This window comes from Oxyura jamaicensis, chromosome 4, assembly GCF_011077185.1.
Source record: "Oxyura jamaicensis isolate SHBP4307 breed ruddy duck chromosome 4, BPBGC_Ojam_1.0, whole genome shotgun sequence".
In the NCBI taxonomy this organism is placed as follows: domain Eukaryota; kingdom Metazoa; phylum Chordata; class Aves; order Anseriformes; family Anatidae; genus Oxyura; species Oxyura jamaicensis.
This window is the reverse complement of record NC_048896.1, coordinates 47,413,913-47,432,671: the sequence shown is the minus strand read 5'-3', so window position 1 is coordinate 47,432,671 and position 18,759 is coordinate 47,413,913. Positions and strand designations below refer to the sequence as shown.

The 18,759-nt window shown below is 49.2% G+C and overlaps 2 protein-coding genes and 1 long non-coding RNA gene across 5 annotated transcripts in view; 1 reads left to right on the top strand and 2 right to left on the bottom strand.

Moving 5' to 3' along the window:
• Positions 1 to 1,085: 1,085 nt before the first annotated feature.
• On the bottom strand, positions 1,086 to 3,272 carry LOC118165794 (histone H2A.Z). The gene is made up of 5 exons (XM_035324065.1): positions 3,157 to 3,272; positions 2,715 to 2,792; positions 2,213 to 2,326; positions 1,629 to 1,758; positions 1,086 to 1,500 (listed from the first exon to the last, which is right to left on the bottom strand). The coding sequence occupies exons 1-5, from the start codon at positions 3,157 to 3,159 to the stop codon at positions 1,439 to 1,441; spliced, it is 387 nt and encodes a 128-aa protein (XP_035179956.1). The 5' UTR covers positions 3,160 to 3,272; the 3' UTR covers positions 1,086 to 1,438.
• A 5,476-nt stretch (positions 3,273 to 8,748) lies between these two features.
• On the top strand, positions 8,749 to 11,382 carry LOC118165793 (sel1-repeat-containing protein YbeT-like). 3 transcript variants are annotated; one of them, XM_035324064.1, is made up of 5 exons: positions 8,749 to 9,002; positions 10,156 to 10,297; positions 10,419 to 10,464; positions 10,804 to 10,890; positions 11,248 to 11,382. In XM_035324064.1, the coding sequence occupies exons 1-5, from the start codon at positions 8,880 to 8,882 to the stop codon at positions 11,342 to 11,344; spliced, it is 495 nt and encodes a 164-aa protein (XP_035179955.1). In that variant the 5' UTR covers positions 8,749 to 8,879; the 3' UTR covers positions 11,345 to 11,382. The 3 variants fall into 3 exon arrangements, with proteins under 3 accessions (XP_035179955.1, XP_035179953.1, XP_035179952.1); XM_035324062.1 differs by having other exon boundaries at positions 10,156 to 10,464; XM_035324061.1 differs by lacking the exons at positions 10,804 to 10,890; positions 11,248 to 11,382 and having other exon boundaries at positions 10,156 to 10,763.
• Positions 11,383 to 12,913: 1,531 nt separating this feature from the next.
• LOC118165797 overlaps positions 12,914 to 18,759 on the bottom strand; it is an 8,203-nt gene continuing 2,357 nt past the window's right edge. Inside the window, exons 2-5 of the long non-coding RNA XR_004750246.1 lie at positions 18,360 to 18,494; positions 17,438 to 17,551; positions 13,686 to 13,805; positions 12,914 to 13,404 (exon numbers count right to left, since the gene is read on the bottom strand). This is a non-coding gene — a long non-coding RNA (uncharacterized LOC118165797). The remainder of the gene's footprint in view (positions 13,405 to 13,685; positions 13,806 to 17,437; positions 17,552 to 18,359; positions 18,495 to 18,759) is intronic.

Here is an 18,759-nt window from a genome sequence, read left to right as displayed (position 1 = left end):
CCCCTCGGCCCGCCGTGCCGCTCGGTGCCGGCCCAACCCGCAGCGCGGCCCGGCACGGCTCGGCACCGCACGGCCCGGCCCGCCGCCTGCTTCCGGGGCAGCGCTGCGCATGCGCCGGCCCCGGCAGCACCTGGGGAAGGACCGGGAGGGACGGGCGGAGCGGGGAGGGACCGCGGAGGGGTCGGGTCTGCGGGCAGGCCGCCTAACGCGGGGGCTGCTGACCGGGTTAGCCACTGCCCGCACGGGAACGGGGAGGCGCAGAGCTCGCCTTCCCCAGCCGCTGCAGCCCTAGGCCTCGGAACACAAGCGTACCCTCCCCCAACAACGCCCTCCTTTCAATAACGAGCTTGCAGGGAGCTAGGGACGTGAATAACCCTGTTAGTCCCCTGGCACCGGGGGTGCTACTGCTGCACGGTGAGCTAAAAGCACAGCTCTACCCTGTGAACTTAAATCACAGGGCTTGGCACCTAACTGCAGGGCTTCAGGCTAAGGAAGTGCTTTTCAGTCTACAGCGGTGCAGCCAGGTAGGCTTTACCTTGGCTCTAGGAAAAGAAAACAAGCACCAAGGAGGTACTTGACTGCTGCTTTGGTTTTAGACTTCCTCAGGGTTAATGTATCAGGAGCCAGCAGACACTGCTGCAGTATATGCCTTTTTACAGCTGTTTTCACACTCTCACAAAAAGTGGCAAAAAAGGTTGAGGTCTCTACTATAAAACTGGCTGACACCATTTACTTACCAACATCCATGCCTTCAGCTAACCTTTTTCCCCACTTTGTGACAGTTTGTGACGGACCCCTCCCTCTGCAAGGGCTGCCATCAAAGAAAACCATCCTTCAGCAGCAGAAGCCTTTGAGTTGCCTTGCTAAAGGGACCTCACCCTGAGAGATGACTGAGGTGTGCAAAGTTAAAACAGTTCTTGCCAGAACACACACACCATTTCTCCCAGTGATATTTACTGAGCACAGAACTCCACAAGGATGGTGCTTCCCCCACCTCAAGTGCAGCTTGCAGGCTGTAGGGCCATGTGCTCTTCAAGAGCTGTGTTGTAGAGATGGACCATTTTATGGTTAGTCAACAAGAGACAGTCAGTATTCATATAACATTTATTGAATATTTCCACTCTAGTGGATGAAAAGTCTGTACAAAACCAAACATTTACTTAGTCAAATTCCATTTACTTAGTCAAACCAATCTAAAAACAGTCAGCTCAATCAAAACCCACCGCAAATACAATAGCTTCTTTGAAGCCATGGTAACACTTAAATACGGTTAAGACTTCAATGCAGAAATTTGGTTTGTTAGAAAGCTCAGGTGAGCTTCAGCTTCTTAAAGTTACAAAAAGGCAAAATCGTGTTTCACAGATACAGTCCACTGGAATCACCAACACTGGACAATAAGTACTTAGAGTCCTGAGATAACAAGGGATCCTCGTAGCCTTTAGACAGTTTTCTGTTGTCCTTTCTTCCCAATGAGAGATTTGTGGATATGCGGTATTACACCTACGGGAGAGCAACAATTAAGATGTTATTTCACCTCATCTATTTCGCTAGTTTTCACACTTGGAGAAAAGCCACCTCCACATCTGTTAGAGGCCTTGCCACAAGCAGTTCGCAAGCAGGTTACGTACCACCTCCAGCAATGGTTGCCTTAATGAGAGAGTCCAACTCTTCATCTCCTCTAATCGCAAGCTGCAAGTGACGGGGAGTGATGCGTTTCACCTTCAAGTCTTTGGATGCATTTCCTGCCAGCTCAAGAACCTTGAGACAAGAACATTTTTCAGATGAGTTACACAAATCAAATGAGATCAACTGCATGGCCTTAGCAATTTTACTCTCTACATCAGATGCACTGTTAGTGACACCAAGACAGCACACGACGCATCTTTAAGGGTTCCTCCTTTCAAGGTGTGGCTTTAGTTTTCTCCAGGAACAAATAAGTTACAGCAGACATGAAGTGCTGAAGCTACACATTAGATCAAGTACTTCACACTTCCATCCTGGCTGTAAATCACAGCTATTTGATCCACCTAAAATGCAAAGCAAGAAATTCCATGCATACTTCGCAACTTCCTGAGGAAGTGCACAGCTAAAATTGGCTCATAGTGAGTGAAGGGTTCACACCCCAGTCCAAATTTGCAAGAGACAGGAGGCTCTGGTTATTGTGCTGTTTTGGACCTGAGCAGCTTGCATGCACCCCTGGCAAGCGCTTTACCTCAGCTGTCAAGTACTCCAGGATTGCAGCACTATACACAGCAGCTGTGGCTCCCACACGCCCATGGCTGGTAGTCCTAGACTTCAGATGCCTGTGGATGCGGCCTACAGGGAACTGGAAAAGTAACAAACACAGACAGGATATGACTGCAGAGATAACAAAAGAAATAAACCACTCTGAAACAGATTGCTGGGCAAGAGAGCCCTAGTAAAAGATGTACAACCAAAGCAAACTGAATTGCAACACCAGAGATACCTCATTGTATGCAACACAATTTCAATGCTTTGTATAGTGTCCTTAGCTAGATTCTCAACTCCCTGTCAGCAACAAGGCCATGCTGTTCCCCCAGCACAGACAATGCAAAAGCACTAAAAGAACAGAGGGGGGCAGCTCCTTACACCGGTCCGGGCAGTCAGAAGGCTGCCGGCAGGACTCAAAATGGTACAAGGGAGCAGATGCAAGGGCAACCCAATTTCGCCCTACCCACCCCACCTCGGCTCACCTGCAGCCCGGCCCGCTGTGAACGGGACACCGCTTTGGTCTTGGTCTTCCCGGAGTCCTTCCCGGCTTTGCCACCAGCCTGACGAGGACAGCAAACGCGTGAGGGAGGCCGCAGCGCTGCATCACGCATGCGCTCCCCGCCCCCCCCCCCCCCCCCCTTCCACCCTGCGCCTGCGCGCGGCCCGCCACATCCAGCGGCTGCGGCCGGCCCCACGACGCATGCGCGGCCGCCCCTCCCTCTCCCCGGTGTCACCACTGCGCATGCGGCCCCCCCCCCTTCCCGCCGCCTACCGGCAAGTAACGGCCCGCGGCGTGTGCCGCCCGCCTTCCCCTCCCTTCCCCGCCCGCCAACGGCCGCCTCCCCTCGGCCCCCGCCATAGGTCGGCGGCGCTGCCGCATGTACGCCCCTCTCCCCGCCAGCCCCCACCTCCCCGTCTCCTCACCATCGCGAAGTGGAGCGCGGCGCCGCGCGGGTGCCGTCGGAGGAGGAATAGGAGAGCGTCCCGCACACACCGAGCCCGGCCCACAGCACCGACCTGCCCCGGCCCGCCGCGATTCAAACTGCGCCCGCTCCCGCCTTCCCCCGGCCCTTTATAACCGCCCGGCCGCCCGCATCCGGGAACCCCGGCCTCGCCACCGGCCAATCACAGCGCGCGGGGGCGGGGCGATCTCCCCAGCGACAACCAATGGCGGCGCGGGGCGGGGCCTGCCGCGCTCTGCGGTGCTCTGCGGCGCTGCGGGAGAGGCCCCGCCCCCACTTAAAGGGGCACGCGCCCTCCTTTTTCTGGGCGGGGGGGGGAGCGCGGGGGAGACATCGCCTTAACGTCGGTGGCTTGAGGCCCCGGCTTCGCGCCCCTTTGTGTATTAACTGCATAACAGCTAATTAACATCACGGCCGTGTCCGCATCCCCCTCACAAGGACCCTTAGCCCCGTGTCTTGTCTCAGGTGCCGCCTCCAGCACGGCGCCGTTATTCCTGCTTCAGAAAAAGCAGCCGAGGCAGTTCACCTCAGCGCTCGTTGGGAGGGGTCCTCGGTTACCATGCCTCCTTCGGCTCCAGTCAATAACCGCACACCGTGCTATATTCCACCACACACCTTACAGGTCCCCTGCGAAGGGGGGAGATCCCGGTGCCTGATGAACTGGGCAGCTCTGGGAGGGAAGAGCAGCTCAGGCTGCCAACCCCGTAGCTCAGTATTGCCAACCTAACCACGAGCCACACGCGTTACCAACCTAATCACAAAACACTTCAGTCACCTCAGTAGGAGATGACAGGCATTTCCTCTGCCTCAATATCGAAGGTCCCAAGCACGAATACTCTGGCAGACAGACATTTAACAGGAGATACTCAGACGCGCATAACGATACGGTAGGGCTACTCTTCCTGACACAACTTGTCTACTTTCAACGTGCTAATGCGGCTTTGGGGTGAAAACCCACTTGCACAAGCACAGAGAGGCAGGGCCAAGCTGGGATCAGACCCTCCTACCTGCAGGAGGCTGGCATTTGGGTTTTATGTAACTGTCTGGTGCCTCTGTTTGAAGCATTACTTGTTTGTGCTTTCCCCTCAGTAAGAAAAGAAGAGTTGTGGGTTTTTGAGTTTAAAAATAAATAAATAAATAAAAAAAAGAATAAAAAATCAAGATTTTACAGAAGCCTGTCTCTCGTTCCACCTGCTGTTTAAAAAAATGGGAGCTGTCCGAAGTGCCTCTAGCAAGGCTTGAATCACCCTTTTCCTTAGGGGCAAGAGAAGCCAAGTTGCCGGTCACACAACCCTCTGGCAACAGCGGCATGAGGAAAAAGCTAATTTTCTCCCTGTTTTCTGTCCAGGGAAGTGCTAGAAAGCAGACGAAGGAGTCTGTCTCCTACCAGCTGGAGACGACCCCTGACACAGGCCTCTCACACGCTTCCCCAGCAGCTCGCTGTGGCCATGTGCTTTCAGCCACCCGGCTCCCTTACAGCCCGGACTCTGTGGGCAAAGCAGCGTAACACCTGAGGTGCTGCTTTGCTCAGGGGGCCTGCAGCAAGCACAGCCCTGTTCAGCACGTGCCAAAGACCAGGACATGTAGCTACTAAGCTAATGCAAAGGTGTATATGTATTGAATGCAGTATATATAGGGTTAGAGACATGCCACAGTATGTGAAACTAGTCTCAGACCACCCCACACTAGCTAACCAACCTCTCGCCACAACTCCCTCCCTAATATTTAAGAAGAGAGAAATTAAAACCAACTCAGATGGCTTTTATAGCATAACCACCTTGCGGTGGTGATGGGAAGATACACTTCAATGGGGCAGAGCACAGTAAATTGGCCTTTGTTGGTCCAATTAACATTGATAGGTCCCTCTGATCAGCGTGGACAAGGTGCAGGATTAATTTTCCTCTGTCTGCAAAGTATAGGGTAGACATAGGTTTTGCTTACCGTGTGGACTTACAGATCTATTTTCTGACATTTCTGGTTTTCAAGTATCTAGCTGGAGCACACCAGGTCACAAGGGAAGCATTTCTTTATTCTGTTCTGTATCATGTCCAACGCAGTAGAGGACTGGTGCCTGTAATGTACTTTTAGGGAACTTGGATGGACTCCAGGGGCACCCTGCATGAGAGGCTGAAGCTCCCCATGGACTTCACAGGGAAGACTAAGCCCCAAAAAGTAGTTCCCCAGTTTGTCACTGTGTAAGAGTTGACCCTCACAGCTGGGCGGTGCTCAGGGGAAGATGTGCCTTACCAGTGCTTCGCCTAGGCCTGTCCTGGGAACCAATGATTTATGGCAAAATGTAATTGCTTTCCCCTCTGTTTTTTGGCACATCTTTGGAGACTGGGGATGCAGTGCTACTTTCCTTTCTGCTGTCTGCTACTTAATCTGATTTCCTTGGGGACTGACACTCATTTTCACCTACCCCTGAAGCATGGACACATCCTGTAAAGCAGGGACCCCCTCCCACCCCTCACTATCCACCAAGCCATGAATGTGGTGGTGTCTGGATACATCACAAGTCTATGACCTCTGGGCAAAATTAATTGCCATTTAAAATGGACGAAGAAGCAGTACAGGTGCCCACAGCTGCACCTTAACGGGCGGTCTCTCTCAGGTCTCCCTGCTGGCTGCTGTGCCTGGGTTCAGGAGGATCACCTGCTCTCTGCTAGCACTGTGGTGCTGTGTGCGATGATGAATGGGGGCAGTTGTTGGGTTTAACAGATACGTTTGTTATTCTGGTATCTGGAAACAGCTTCACACGCCTCCGTAATAGATCTGCAGACAACATGTGCATGCCGATTATCAGAGCGACTCGAGCTCCCCTTATATCTACGGTCTTGCTTATTGTACACTCTTCTGTCTGCTATTAATAGTGCCATAATGACTGGTCTGAATAGATTTTTATCTCGTTCTTGTTTAGCCAGCTGTGAAGGGAGGCTGTAGCGAGTTAGGCAAAATGAAACCAGAGCCTGTCGGAGACTATGCCAGCTACAAGTCCTTGCCCAACTCCTGCCCATTGCCCTGCAAGGAAGGCCTTGCTGCTGCACACCTCGGTCCCCCTTGCTACCTCCATTTGAGCTCCATCCAGCAGGGTAACTGAGATCAGGAGTATTCACACTGTTTTGTATTGTGCTGTAAAGCCATATGTGAGTACGCACTCAACCACATTCAAGTTGGCGGACAAGTAGGGTGGATCCAATCTGCCCCATGTTACCGGTGCCTAGGGGACACTTTGATTACATAGATTCGTACCAGTTATATCAATTTGGTTATACCCATTTCTTTTCCTAACAAAGCGAATTGGAAAAACTCCTTGAGGCTAATCAGCCACTGACACTCCTAGGCAATGCCTGGACTCAATCTGAGGTGGCGAGGTCAATGTGTTTGGTTTGAACTGGCAATGTGCTAAGGGCATGGCTTATTTGGGTTTCATAGCCTTCATCTGCCATTCTTTCAACAATTGTATGTTTATTCAGTCAGGACAAAGCGTAGCAAACTTTAAGAAAACAAATGAGAAGGGATGAACGCAGTGTTCACATAGGGGTTTCAGTGCAATCCATTATTCTTCTTTTCTTTCTTGTCTCTCTGGGACTCAGTCTAGGCACCAGCTCTCCCAAACAGTGATGCTGTCCTATGAAATCCTTCCAGCCACAGCCACCCATTCTTCTTCCAGCACTCAATATCCACCTTTCAACTGAAATGGAGCATTTAAATGCTTCCAGCCCTAACCACACCAACACAGCAAGGGGGAAAGGAGAAACCACATGACTAGCAAAACCCTTCAAGTGACAAAGAAACGTGAGGAAAATTGTGTCTTCCTGATCGTGGCTGGCTCCAGGTTTTCAATCAAAACACCCGTTTGTACAAGATGGAAGTCGTTCTTCAAAACTTGTTTGCTGTAGATGAAAGGGGAAATAGAAATGCCACCTGCCCCTTGTCCTTTCCTTGCTAAAGCCATGTCAGAGAGAAGTGATCCAACTCTTCTGCGCTGGTAGGAGGCAGCTACTACAGCCATCACTGGCTGCTGCATCAACAACCCGATTTACTTATTCCTTGTGCTGAAGGCAGATTTTTGCAGAGAAGCAGCTCAAGCTCACTGCAGGCATGAGAACCGTACCACATCTGGCTTATAGCACAAGCCGCACTGATACCGTGCAATTAAGTAATGTGCAAGGAATAATACTTTCCCATGTATCACTGCAGTCACCTGCAATGAAGAACTGCAAGCACCAGGACCTGACTGTACAGAGAAAAGTATAATTTCATTGAGCTAGGTTAGGTGTCAGGATGAATCTCCTGCAGATAATCCTTTATGAGCAATGGTAACAGTAACTCGGGAGCTAACTTTTGCTAAAATTTGGGATCTGCAGCTACAGATTGGTTCATTCCCAAGTAGAATGACTCCATGAGCTTTTTTTTCTTTTTTTCTTTAACTTTAAATTCCAATAATTGTAGCTAAAAAAAAAAAAAAAAATGAGCATAAGGACACTGCAGCCTAGGTCCTTCTCCTCAGGGTTTGCCTTAGAAGCAGTTGACCCTACAGTACGACTGTTCGTGTCCCATTCGCTTTATATACCTTGAAAATGCATTGCATTTTGATCAGGAGGATGAGGAGCATGAAGATGGACCTCAGACTGTAATGTGGCTGTGACCAAGCAAATGGGATTGGCCCCATGATGGCAGCACAACACCAGAAATGAGAACCTTACCTCAATGCAGAAGAATGAAGGGTTTCCTCTTCAGTAAGGGTTTTAGGCTGAGTCATCTCTGCTTCAAAACCACAGCATGGAACTACCCTTGCTGTAAAATTGGAAAGAAAAAAAAAAATCTTTTATTTTTTTACTTTTAGGTAACCAGGCAAGGTCAGCCCTTTGCATGAGATGGATCTCATCTGCCTTGCCACTCAGTGGAGGACCTTGGCTAGGGCTCCAGAGCAGAAAAGGTAACACACAGGAGGCAGTACCTGGTGTTAAAAACAGACGTTTGCTCATCTGTGAAGGCAAAACATGATTTACTGTCTGAAAGTCACTAGGTGGAGTTACTGCAGATGAATAAAGGCACAATTACACAGCTATAAAATGACTGCCTTTAGCATGTAAGCCCTTTTTCAGCTTAAAAAATAATAATAATCCCATCCCATCGAACTTTGGGGAAGGGCAGGGGGTTGTGCGCTTGATAATTCCCTGGTTATGTCTCACTGCACCCTTTCTGATTTTCTCACCTGGGGGTGGGCCCGCATCTTATTTCACTCACTCAAAGCCCGACAGGAGCCTGTGGAGCCCAAGCAACTGAGATAAGCTGCTCAACATTTGCGGCACTGAGCAGCGTCATCAGTGCTCGCGAAGCACTTGCCTTCTCGTGGGAAAAGCAGGAAAAGAAAACACTTTTATTTTTCATTTCTTCCTCAGCTTTGTCAAATTTAACTGTTTACCTGCCCTGGCGCAGTCTGAAGGTGGAGAAGCATCCAGCACAGAGTTAAACAGTAGCAGTTTTAACGGGTGTTGGCAGAGGATGGTCCCCTTTTCTGCGATGCCCTGAGGGACGCCTACCCATCCCTCTTATCTCAGCCAAGCAGCTGGGCTGCTACCACCATAAATCAGGAGCAAAGCTGGGAGAGGGTGACCAGGGGACCTGCGGCAAGGGAGGACGGGGGGCAGGCAGCTCTCAGAGCTCCAGCGGCTGGCAGCCATGGGGGACACCAAGCCCCCGGCACGGCGGCGATGGGTGGGAAGGGGCTGCGCTGGCACCCATCAGGAAAATCCTTCCCTGCGAGGTGGGCAGGCCCCCAGCCTGGCGTGGAGCACCTGGGAGGTAAGCAAGGGGCTTGGGGTGGCAGCGTTGAATTTGGCAACGTCAGCGCAGCCTCTGCAAAGTCCCCAGGGCTTTGTGTTCACAGGCACAGGGAGCACGATGAAGGGCTTGCAAAAGATTTTGCAGTATGAGCAGAGCTTGGGGGCTTTCAGAGTGAGTCACCAGGTAAGGAAAGCACCCCCACCGCCTCCCGCAGCCTGTCTGGTGCCGCGATGGCCGAACTGCGAAGTGACATTGCTGGGTCGTGCACAGCCGCTGGGCGAAACCTTACTTAGCAGCCCCTGCTCTTTGTCAGAAACAATCTTTCTTCCTTTCCCGGAGATCCTTCCTCAGCTTTGCTGGGGCTGGACCCTTTACAGCAGCTGTGTCTCCAGCAAGGGACACGTCTTGCCGTATTTCCAGCCATAGCTGTTTTTCTTTTCCAGGTGGGAGGACCGTCATTACATCCTTAAGCTCATCAGCTGGAAAAAATCAAATGCTGGGTCATTTGTGTGTAATTATAGCTCACCTATTTTAACTACTTAACTAGCCAGCAGGGCTCCTCTAAGTCTCGTCACCCACTAATCCCACTTAGCGATGGCCAGAACCAGTTATTATTTGCAAGTGCCCGTAGCAATAAATGATACACAAAGAAAAAACTAGACTTGTCCTGGTCATGCAGGTGGGGGCCAGGACAAGGGCTTGCTTCAGTTCCTGGCTTGGATGTTGAGGCAGGATCCCGAAGTTCAGTCTTACTGTGATTTGCAGCATTTTAACTCATGGATGAGGTATGAGCAGTGACCACCATCATTGTGGTGCCTTTTGGTGCAGGCTAGCACCAAAAAACCTGAAGAGCTCTTGCCTCTGATGTTAGTTTCAAAGACCAGTGTCTTGTGCCTAGCTTATGATTATTATTTTTAACTTCAAGAGGGTTGTCAGAAAATGAAGTGATACTGACTTGGGACCCGGCTGGAGCCAGCGGAGCCTTTCCTGCTGGCTTTAATGGGTGCTGGAAGTGGCTCTGCATCAAAGGTTACTTTGATTTTCTGCGGGTCCGTGAGGCTTTCTGTCCAATTCTCTTTGGGGAATAGCTTCGGGAGGCTTCACAGCTTGGATAAGCGTTTGCTGTAGCTGGTTTCAGCTCCTTTCTCTCCTCTCACCTCCTCTTTTGCAGCTGTTGGCTGTGGCTGCGGCCGGCCTGCTGCTGCTGTACATCGCGCTGTGCTACCAGGACTTCCATTTCCGCGTGGCTCAGGTGTACGCTCGCCTGGGGTACCCCCATGCCCAGCACATCGTGGGACAGAGGTATTTGCAAGGTAACCTTCCCTGTCAGAGGACGATTGTGTACAGGGAACACAAACGTGGCTCTGCACCCTGGGCTTTGGGCACCGTATTTTACATCCTCACCACGACTCTGCTGCTTTGTTTCCATCTCAGGAGCTGGAGTGGAAAAAAGCAAGGACCTGGCCATGCACTGGTTCAGGTGAGGTGCAAAAAAATAACTCCTGACATGGTGCATGGCTCTTTTCTGGGAAAGTCTGTCGGGGTGTGGGAGGAGGAAAAAGAACTGGTGATACTTAAGCAGGGAGAGATGTGCTGCACCATCCCACGGCGCTGGTGCGTGCCTGGCCCTCCCTGAGTCTTGCTTGGGGTCAAGACACTTTGCTCTGCCTTCCCCATCCTCTCATGCTTATTTTAAGCCAGCGGGAGGCCAAAAAAATATCTTGAGATCGAGACTGCAGGTGCATGGGGGAAATAGTTGAATTAGGTTTTTCTTTTGTATTTTCCTGTATGCCTTCCTTTCCCCCTCTCCTCCCTTCAGGCAGGCAGCAGGACAGGGCCACCCTCACTCCTCCTTCAACCTGGTGCTGGGAGCTCTCCGAAACATGACGGCGGCGCTGGAGGAAGGGTAACCCCAGCTGCTCCTGCCCCTTTCCATTGCAGATGAGGGCCCAATTCCTCCCGAGACAGGCAGACTCATTTATTCGGTTTTGTAAGGTGTATATATTTCAAGAGCTCCAGATCATTTCTACTTCAGTTTAATGAGGCTGGGAAAATCACCAAACCCCAAATACGCATGCCCAGACTACAGGGAGAAGCAAAAAGAAAACCAGATTGTTTCCTGAATATTAGAAAGTTGACTTCACAGACTCTTTCAGATCAAGTAGTCGTGGTCCTCTAATAAAAATCTGGGTAAATAAAAGTCAGATAGGAACGAACCATACCGCTTTCTAGATTTTCTTTATGAAGATTTCATGTTCTTCAGGGAAGCAGAGAAACTCCTCAGAGTGGCTGCAGCCCATGGGCTCCAAGAAGCTAAGGAGCTTTTGGAGAACATCCTCAAGAGCCGAAACCTGCCCTGAGTGCCTGCACCAATGCTCTTCCAGCTTTGCCTTCTTCTGCACCTGGTGGCCTTGCTTTGTCCGTGCTGTGTCTTGCCTTTAGGTATCTGAAACATTAATAGGAGACTACATTTGTTCTGCACTGGAGCACCACAAGTCTATGGCAGTGACTTCTTGAAGATGGAGGAAGAAAAAAAAGTTACAGACATCTCTTCCAGTGGGATCGGGGCTGAATTTGGTTTCATCAATGCTTTCTGTCTGAACATCTCTGGAAAGGTGGGAGGGAGATGAATAGTCTTCAGGGTTATCTCGACAATGGACCTACAAACACTGCTGAACAAGAACTGCTCATGTTATAGAGAGGGAGCGATCCACTTCTCCTTTACCAATAATTAATTGCCAGCTGGTAATCACGTCTTGTACCAACTCATCTGCTACATTAAGCTAGATCCAGATGTTGACCTGAGCTTGTAGGTGCAGTTGTGCCGTGTGTATTTCATGTGCTGCAATGAAAGATCACAGCTTATCTTTGTCATCATAAATCAGCATGACACATGTGTGATGTCATTTGTAATAGAAACCGTGGCTTATATAAAAATATAAATAATGTCCTCACTGCATAGCTGCCTTTCCTTAACAAGCTCGCCATTACCGCACCAGTTTGGGGGGAACGCAATTAAATTTAATGGAAACTGCCTTCATTCGAACCACAGCAGGAGCAATTGCATTTGATGGAAAGCTCGCTCACTACGCAGAGCCCCCGGGTGCCTTACTGGCAATAATACTGCTCCCTGGGCACTCCTGTGTAGGTGCACGATCTCTGCCTTGCTGGTACCCGTGGCCCCATACAACCAGCTGGTGGCTTATCGTCCTGTCACCCAGTGCTTTCCAGCTGGCCTCTTTTTTATTTAATTCAGTAATGGTTGGGAAATCAGAGCCAACTTGCATACGTATCGACAGAAACAGGTAACTGCTGATTGACTAAAGCTGGTAGAAGGCTGTGGCAACTTGGGGCAGCACCAATGCTTCCCCTCATCCACAGGCTTCACACGAGGCACAGAAAGAGCACTTGCCCTGTTATCCCTGCACTGCCTCCACAGAGACACGCGTTTCTCCCACCCAGCTTGTTTTCCCACACGATTTCCCCCGGGTTTTCTTTCAGCACAACCACACGAAGCCGTGTTGAAGGAGGAGGATGTTTTGCTGCTGCTACCCGCCCAGTCACAGGCTCCTAAACTCATCCTCAGTTGCTGAGGCATGCGATGCCTTGTGCCCATCAGCTCAGCTGTGCTGTTTTGGCTGTAGAAAATAAGCCAGGAGCTTTGTGGGGTTTTCCCAGCATCAGCAGCTGCTTTGGGAGTGTTTCCCAACATAGGAAAAAAAAGAAAGGAAAAAAGGCAGAGGCAGAACGCCTTGCCTTTTGGAGCCACTCCCACAGGCCCCCAGCCCTGCCGTGCTGTTTCAGGGCCATGCCCTATGCCTGCAGCCCTCTCCTTGATGCTGTCGGTACGGAGGCAATTAGGAGGATTTTCTTTCCCAAAACACAGCTCTAATTATAATCCAATTCAGCTTATTTGAAGTACATTTTGGTAGTGTCTCCATTATGCAAATATCAATTTATTATCCTCACATTATGTTTTGACTACAGTTGTGCTGCTAATTAGAGGCAATTTGGCTGCTTTTAAAAAAAAAAAAAAATCCTTTCCTCTCCCTGCACTTTTACTTGCAAACCACACAGAATAGATGTGCAGCACGGCATTGGTGATGAAGAGCTGTGGTTAGCAGCTCCATTTTAATCACTCTAATTGACTTTCAGTACGTTAGAAGCCACTTAAAGTCCAGGTTTTGCTGATTTACTTGGCTTTGGGGCTGGAGGCTTGAAAGAGAGAAGGGCAATTTAATCCCGTTGCGAGCATAGCGTTGTTCTGTGTAAAGCTTCAGATAGGTTTGGTTCCTCTGCAACACTGAGGGTGGGAGCTAACAACGATGCTTCTGGTCTGGGAAAGATGACAGCGGCATTTTTGGATGAGGTGGGACTCCGAGAGCTGAGAATAAAGCTGATCTCGGGGCTGTGGAGTGGCCTTAAAAACACTGATGGGGTTATTCCTCCCATCGCCTTTGACAAGGACCGTAAGTCCTGTTGCCATACTACTTCATGAATGTATTTTTCCCTTTAATGATTGCTCACTTGAATGGATGATGTCTTGCTATGGAGCAAAGCAAGCACTGTTTTCCTTCTGCTGACTTTTCTGCTGCACATATTATAAGTTTCTGCTGTCATGGCTCAGGGCACAAGGGACTCCCATACATTACATGGGCAGCACAAAGATTTCTGCACCCCAAAACATTCCGGGGCTCTTACCTTTGAACGACCAAAACAACCAAACCCAGGGATACCCAAAGAGGCTCTTGCAGCTTCTGCTCAGAGGCGTGTGCTTCTGCAGCAGGCAAACATTAGGGGTCCCCAGTGGACTTTCAAAAGCTTTGTAGGAAAAAAAAAAAAAAAAAAAAAAAAAGGAAACAAAACAAAAAAAGAAACTCTCAAGCTTCCCTGAATTTCCTTGCAACACAGATCTCATACCCACCCACCCGTCAGGCAGGCTCTGTTGATACCAGAGGCAAAAAGCAGCAGGAATGCACTGACACAAAGCCGAGCAGAAGCCACCGTGCCTTGCCAAGGGCATGGAGCAGGGCTACGGACCACGAGATGTGCGAGGCGATGGGTGCTGTCACCAGAGCTTTCCTCCTTGTGTAATTTTCCCCCAAGACCTCCACCAGGTGCTGGGAAGGGCTGGGATGCTGCAGGGTTTGGCTGGCAGGAGATGCAAACCCCAGCTGGTCTGCGCAGAGCATCCCGCGAGGATCCCACAGGGTCAGCATTTTATGGAGGGCACAGAGCCTGCAAAAACCCTCTTCGAAACACGGCTTCACACCGCTGGGTATTGCACTGGGGTGATTCAGGTCACAGAGGGGAGTTAATTTTACCTACAGCACAGACAATGTCAGGAAAACCCTTTTGCTACAGATCCCACCGTTGCATATCAATGCTTTGAATTAAGGAGCCCCCTAGAGAGGGAAGACGAGGTGGATTTGACTTTCTGAGGCTAAAGTGAATGTTGTTTGATGCAGGTATCCAACATCACCACCACAGCACTTTAAAGGGCTGCCACCTCCATGTCCTGCGCCTGACAGCTCTATTCAACTCACAGATTATCACATGTGATAAGCCACATCCCTTCCCCAGTGGATTAAAAATGGGAAAAAAAATACAATATTGTACCTTTAGTATTTAAGAAATGCTTAATGTGAGACAGACACAAAGCGAACACCGTGTTTATGCTTCGTTGGTGTTCTGCACGGAGCACTTCCTGGCAGCTGCCTTAAAACAGGATTTAGGACTTTTAGTGCAGGGGATGCCCATGGCTCACAAGGAACCACAGCACAGGGGATGCCGCGGCAATAAAATCCAAATAATAAAATCCAAGTGATTTCTGGTTGTTTCAGTTTCCCTGATGCTATCAAGATACCTCTGAATGAGGTTTTCATCTGCACCCCCCTGTTACAGCGAGTTTCCAGGTATCCCTTAAGATGGTCAGTTCCTTCACCTATAGCCTAATGTGCAACACAGAGAGCCGAAACACCTTTACGTTGCTGTTGGACTTAGTCACTGGACAGTAAATTAAATGATGGAAATTAGTGGAAAACTCAGTCACCCCTGGGGTATTCCCAAAGGCCACCCGTGATAGCTTGCCCTATGAACATTACAGCTCTCCCCTGTGTAAATACATGCTCCTGAGCATTCAAAGCCAAAATCTTTTTGGGAAATCTCTGAAGTGCAGGCAGAAAAAGCACCTTACAGAGCTACCTATTTCAGCTTGGTCTTTGGGATTTTCAGGGAAAACCCCGGTGCTTTCGGGATGGCCTGGGTCCAGACTCTCTCTGGGAGATTTCTTGGGTTTGCTTTGGGCACAGTGACAAGGAAAATGGATGACGACAGCTGGAAGCCTTAGGAACAGGCACAGCTAGAAAGGCGCGTGGTGATCAGCAGCACAGTGGTTCATACTGCCAGCACAGCTTGGGGATAAATTTGGTTTTGGGTCATTTCGATTTCACCTCCAACATTCAGAGAGTGAGGCTGTGGCTCTGGGGACAGTGCTGACACCTCGACCCGCAGAATCAGGTTGGAAAAGCCCCTTAAGATCACGCAGTTCACCACTAAACCACATCCCTGAGTGCCACATCCACACATCTCCTAAATACCTCCAGGGAGCGCGATCCCACCACTTCCAGGCAGAAGTCTCTCCCGTTTTATGGGCATTCAAGGGCCAGGCCAGCTTTCTTTACCCTTTTTTATTATCACAACTACTAACACACAGACATCTGCATAATCACAGATGCCATTCTGCAATTATACACGATCCCACCATGGGCTCTGTTGGTAGATTGGTGGTCTCATGATGCCAGCAGCTATTTAGCCAACGTGTGAATGGAGACCCAGGGCACCAGCTGGCATCTTCCTGGAGGAGTCAGGGCAACGCACAAACCCAAGGGAAGACTTTCTCAAGCCTCAGGAGCATGATAAAAATCAAGCTGCTGGCAGCAGGGCTAAGACAAAAACCAGACATGGAGGACTGGTGGTGAATTGCAGCCCTAGCAGTGACTTCCCAAGGGTGTCAGTAAGGTCTCCAGCATTGAGGTTTTCTTACAGATGACCTCTGGTTGTGTAAGCTACAAAGCAGTGAGTGCTGTAATGGCCCACTCAGAATGAAAGACATACCCTAAGTTTTCGTCTGTTTTCTTCAGCGCCAATTTTCCACACTTCAGTTAATCAGAGCTTACTACATGAAACAACATCGTGTCCCTTTAGTGGCTTCTAATTACTTTGAAATTTTCCCCAATTATCCAAAACCATAATCAGGAAAATATTTAATGCATATACAAGTCATTACCCGAATGCATCTAATCCTGCTCCTTTCCCTCTGCTGAAATCTAGCTGAAGCCTCATGGTTTTCACTGGCCAGCAGAGAACCAAGGAGATGCAACTTGTGCAGTATGAAGGAAACATGAGAAATGTTTCTATGGGAAACTTCCAACATGGGAAATGTTTTACAGGTCCATCCAAATGGGACTCTGTCGCAAAGATTAGTAGTAGATTCGGGGGAAACTATAGCAGTATTTCATGGAGTATGACAAATTTATTTCAGAAAACCATGATGCTTCTTATCATTTCTCTTTCTTAAGGCTAACAAAGAAAAGAGGCAGAAATAGCAATGAAAATACAAGACCCTACAAGACACACGCAACAAGACCGCAGCAAAACAAGGCCATGCCCCATCCCATAGCCAGAGCCTCCACTTTCTGGTGCGAGACCCCGCGCTACCGAAACAGAAGCACAATGCAGTGATATAAATCACCATGGCCTTGGGAAGCGCGCCGCTCCCCGCTGCCTATCCATCACTGCTCGGGCGAGACGGCTCCCGGCATGAGGGCGCGTTGTCAGTGATAGAAGGGAAGATGAATGCTGTTTGTAACACCTCACCGCACCGGGGGTTGGCGGCGTGATAGAACATCAGCACAGCGTTATTACCTCCCGGACACACACGCGCCGTCATGTCGCACAGCACCTGCTGAGGGTTGAGCCTCTCACTAAAGTAATACCATGGCAAAAAGTACCCAGTCATTGCCAACGGCCAGAGAGGCCATCCCGTTCTCCCTTGTGTCTCCTAGGGCTGAGGAGATCCTGCTTTAAAGCAATGAGTCTCCTCCGCTGAGCCTGGATAATGCTGCTGAGAGAAGACAATGTTTTAGCTCAGGGGTTTTTACAGATAACAAGTCCCATTTTTCCAGGCTTTGGCATTTTTTTCTTCCTCTGCCTAGGGGTTATTGAGCAAAACCATCCACACACAGCGCACACAGCTCATCCTGGGGAACATCACAGCTGAGCCATCCTTGGCTGCTCGCCAGCCACAATAAAGAGATATTTAATTTATTTTAAAGACAGAGACAAACATGAGATCCAGAATAGCTGTGACTGGTGCCCAGGCACTCACATCTAGCTGCTGACCCACCTTCCAGCCCTGCCTTCCAGCCCCATTTACACCACCAACCGTAGACCAAAACATTGCTTTTAAGTTCTGTAGAGCCAACGTTGTATCTTAGTGGTGTAAAGATAGGAACAACCACATTTTTCATACTTATCAAGTTTCTTTTAATCCTTTCAAAAGAGCACTGTGAGATGGAAAACATAATGAGTTGAGACCCTGAGAAAAATCCAGGCACAGGAAAACAGAAACTTGGGGAAAAAGTGATTAAACTACCACTTGTCTTCCATGGCTTTACTATGTTTGCCTTTTGATACTGGGTTAATGAGAGGCATTAACATACAAATAAGCCATCCAAGTCTCCTCCAAAAATAGGTAGAGACATATACAGTTGCAACTTAATTGACTGTATTTAAAAGATAATCTTTACCTATTGCCTGAAGCAGTCAGTCAGTAACTCTTGTTGAAGTGAGGAGCATGCAATGAAATAATCAGGCTGCCAATCTGCAAGCATATATATAAATATATATATATATATATATATATATTTTTCTCTGCACTGCATGGAGTTTAACTGAGAAGTTGATTGCCATAAGATCTTCTGAAGACCCAAGATGGGTCCAGAATTAAGTTGTTATTTAGCAAAAGGTTAGTGCCTGGGTGCTATTGAAAACCAATCTTGGTGTTCAAAAGAAAAACCCGAAAGTGGGACAGCAGCCTCCACCTGGTATATCTGCTGCTCCCCGTAAAGCAGCCATTTAATTGAGTGGCAGCAAGAAGTCAGCTCAACAGGATTAAAGCAAGTGCTGCCAGAGCTTAATGCTGACCAGATCCCTTTCAATGCCAATTTTCCTCTGAAATGAATAGCTGGCCATCAAGGTCTCCACCATGGCTGGCTCTCACCCGGCTCTCCTCTGTTTGAGTCTCACATCTGCACAGTTGTCTGCCTAAAAATAGCTAAACTGGATGATTTATCCGTCTCCCGTTTAACTCACCCAACACAGCGCTGATTTATGCTCTTTTTTTTCCCCAAATGCCCACATGCTGTTGTCCAGGTTATCACCAATGAGATCTTTGTGAAAGACTTCCAAGCAAGATGTCAGCAGTTTTGCCCAACCTCTGATAAATACCTGCTTAAGATAAGAGGGATTTTATCACAAGAAAAAAATCCAGCACGTTTTGGCCTGAAGCCCCAATTCAGCAAAGCACTTGAGTCCCTGCCTGAATTACTTTGTATTAAATTATTTTATAAAGCAGGAAGAGTGACTGACTAGGGATCCTTGGTCTGTGGAGCACCTCCAGCTGTGCTCAGGTGGCATGCCCACAGCCTGTTCACAAAACAGCAGCCACAGCCATCATACAACAGCCATCATACAACAGCCATCATACAACAGC

Coding starts and splice junctions, on each gene's coding strand:
- LOC118165794 (XM_035324065.1), bottom strand. Junction 2,327..2,714: donor CACAGCGGGCCGGGCTGCAG/GTGAGCCGAGGT, acceptor TTACTTTTCCAG/TTCCCTGTAGGCCGCATCCA. Junction 1,759..2,212: donor TGGAGTACTTGACAGCTGAG/GTAAAGCGCTTG, acceptor TCTTGTCTCAAG/GTTCTTGAGCTGGCAGGAAA.
- LOC118165793 (XM_035324061.1), top strand. CDS start 8,880: ATGGGGGACACCAAGCCCCCGGCACGGCGGCGATGGGTGGGAAGGGGC. Junction 9,003..10,155: donor TGGCGTGGAGCACCTGGGAG/GTAAGCAAGGGG, acceptor CCTCTTTTGCAG/CTGTTGGCTGTGGCTGCGGC.